This window comes from Palaemon carinicauda, chromosome 22, assembly GCF_036898095.1.
Source record: "Palaemon carinicauda isolate YSFRI2023 chromosome 22, ASM3689809v2, whole genome shotgun sequence".
Classification (NCBI taxonomy): domain Eukaryota; kingdom Metazoa; phylum Arthropoda; class Malacostraca; order Decapoda; family Palaemonidae; genus Palaemon; species Palaemon carinicauda.
The window spans coordinates 16,739,541-16,740,502 of record NC_090746.1 but is presented as its reverse complement, the minus strand read 5'-3'; the positions used below and the strand labels follow the sequence as shown (position 1 = coordinate 16,740,502).

Below are 962 nucleotides of genomic sequence, written 5' to 3'. Positions count from 1 at the left end.
TCTCTCGCTCATTTTATTTCTCTCTCTCTTTCTCTCCCTTCCCCAACAGGTGTTAATGCGTGACGATCAGCTGCTGCTAGGTCCGGAGGAAGGCATCCCTCGACCGCCCCTTCTGCTGCCCTCGCTGGCTTCTCTGAGTACCCTCAGTTCGCTTGGCTCTCTAGGCACTCTGGGCATCCCTCCTTACTGCTACTACCCATACCTGTGCCCCCCACCGCACAGCGGGGGCAACGGCCCCCTCTCGTCCCTCCCCCACCTCCCCCAGTTATCAGCTCTCTCCCCAGCATCGCTCTCCTCGCTCTCATCTTCTCTGTCGTCTCTCACTTCCTCCCTCCTGCCGCACCACGGCGCCCACGCCAGCCAAAGCGCAACTTCCTCGCCCACGCCCTCGGTCTCTACAAGCGGAAGTACAGGAAGTGGAACTGGGGGTAGGTCTGCTCCCCACTCACAGTCACCCCAACGACCCTGAAGAGGAGACGGGCTGTCCTTCGGCTTCCTGTGGCTCTCGGCCGTCGCTGCCAGTTACTGCTGTACTACTCCTACTCCGTCAGCGACTTCAGTAGTAGTTCCTCATGTTTTTCATTTTTTAGCAGGTTTACAACAGCCCAGCTCCGTAATAAATGAAGTATTTTCGGAGACTCAAAGTGATAGCATTAATCATATTTGTATCTCTTCGTCTTCTTTATCAGATACAATGTGAAAACCAAAAACTTTTCCTAAAAGCACAACGAGACACTATGTATAAAATGGTGAATCGTACATGAGAAACACTTGGGAAATTTTATCAGTGATCTACAAATTGAGTTTTGATCGGCTCCATTGATGAAACAACCATTTAGAGATAAAAAAAAAAGGAAAAGAAAATACTGTGAAAAGAAAACTTTCAGAACTATATCAATGTCGCACATTGGGAAAAAAAAAGTTATATAACTGTACCAGATTCTGCGCAAAGCTGTAGAATG

The 962-nt window shown here is 49.1% G+C and overlaps 1 protein-coding gene across 1 annotated transcript in view; it reads left to right on the top strand.

Moving 5' to 3' along the window:
- bap (bagpipe) overlaps positions 1 to 608 on the top strand; it is a 15,931-nt gene extending 15,323 nt beyond the window's left edge. Inside the window, exon 4 of the mRNA XM_068345998.1 lies at positions 50 to 608. Within this exon, the coding sequence (XP_068202099.1) occupies positions 50 to 469 (420 nt within the window). The 3' untranslated portion in view covers positions 470 to 608. The remainder of the gene's footprint in view (positions 1 to 49) is intronic.
- The last annotated feature ends 354 nt before the right edge of the window (positions 609 to 962 follow it).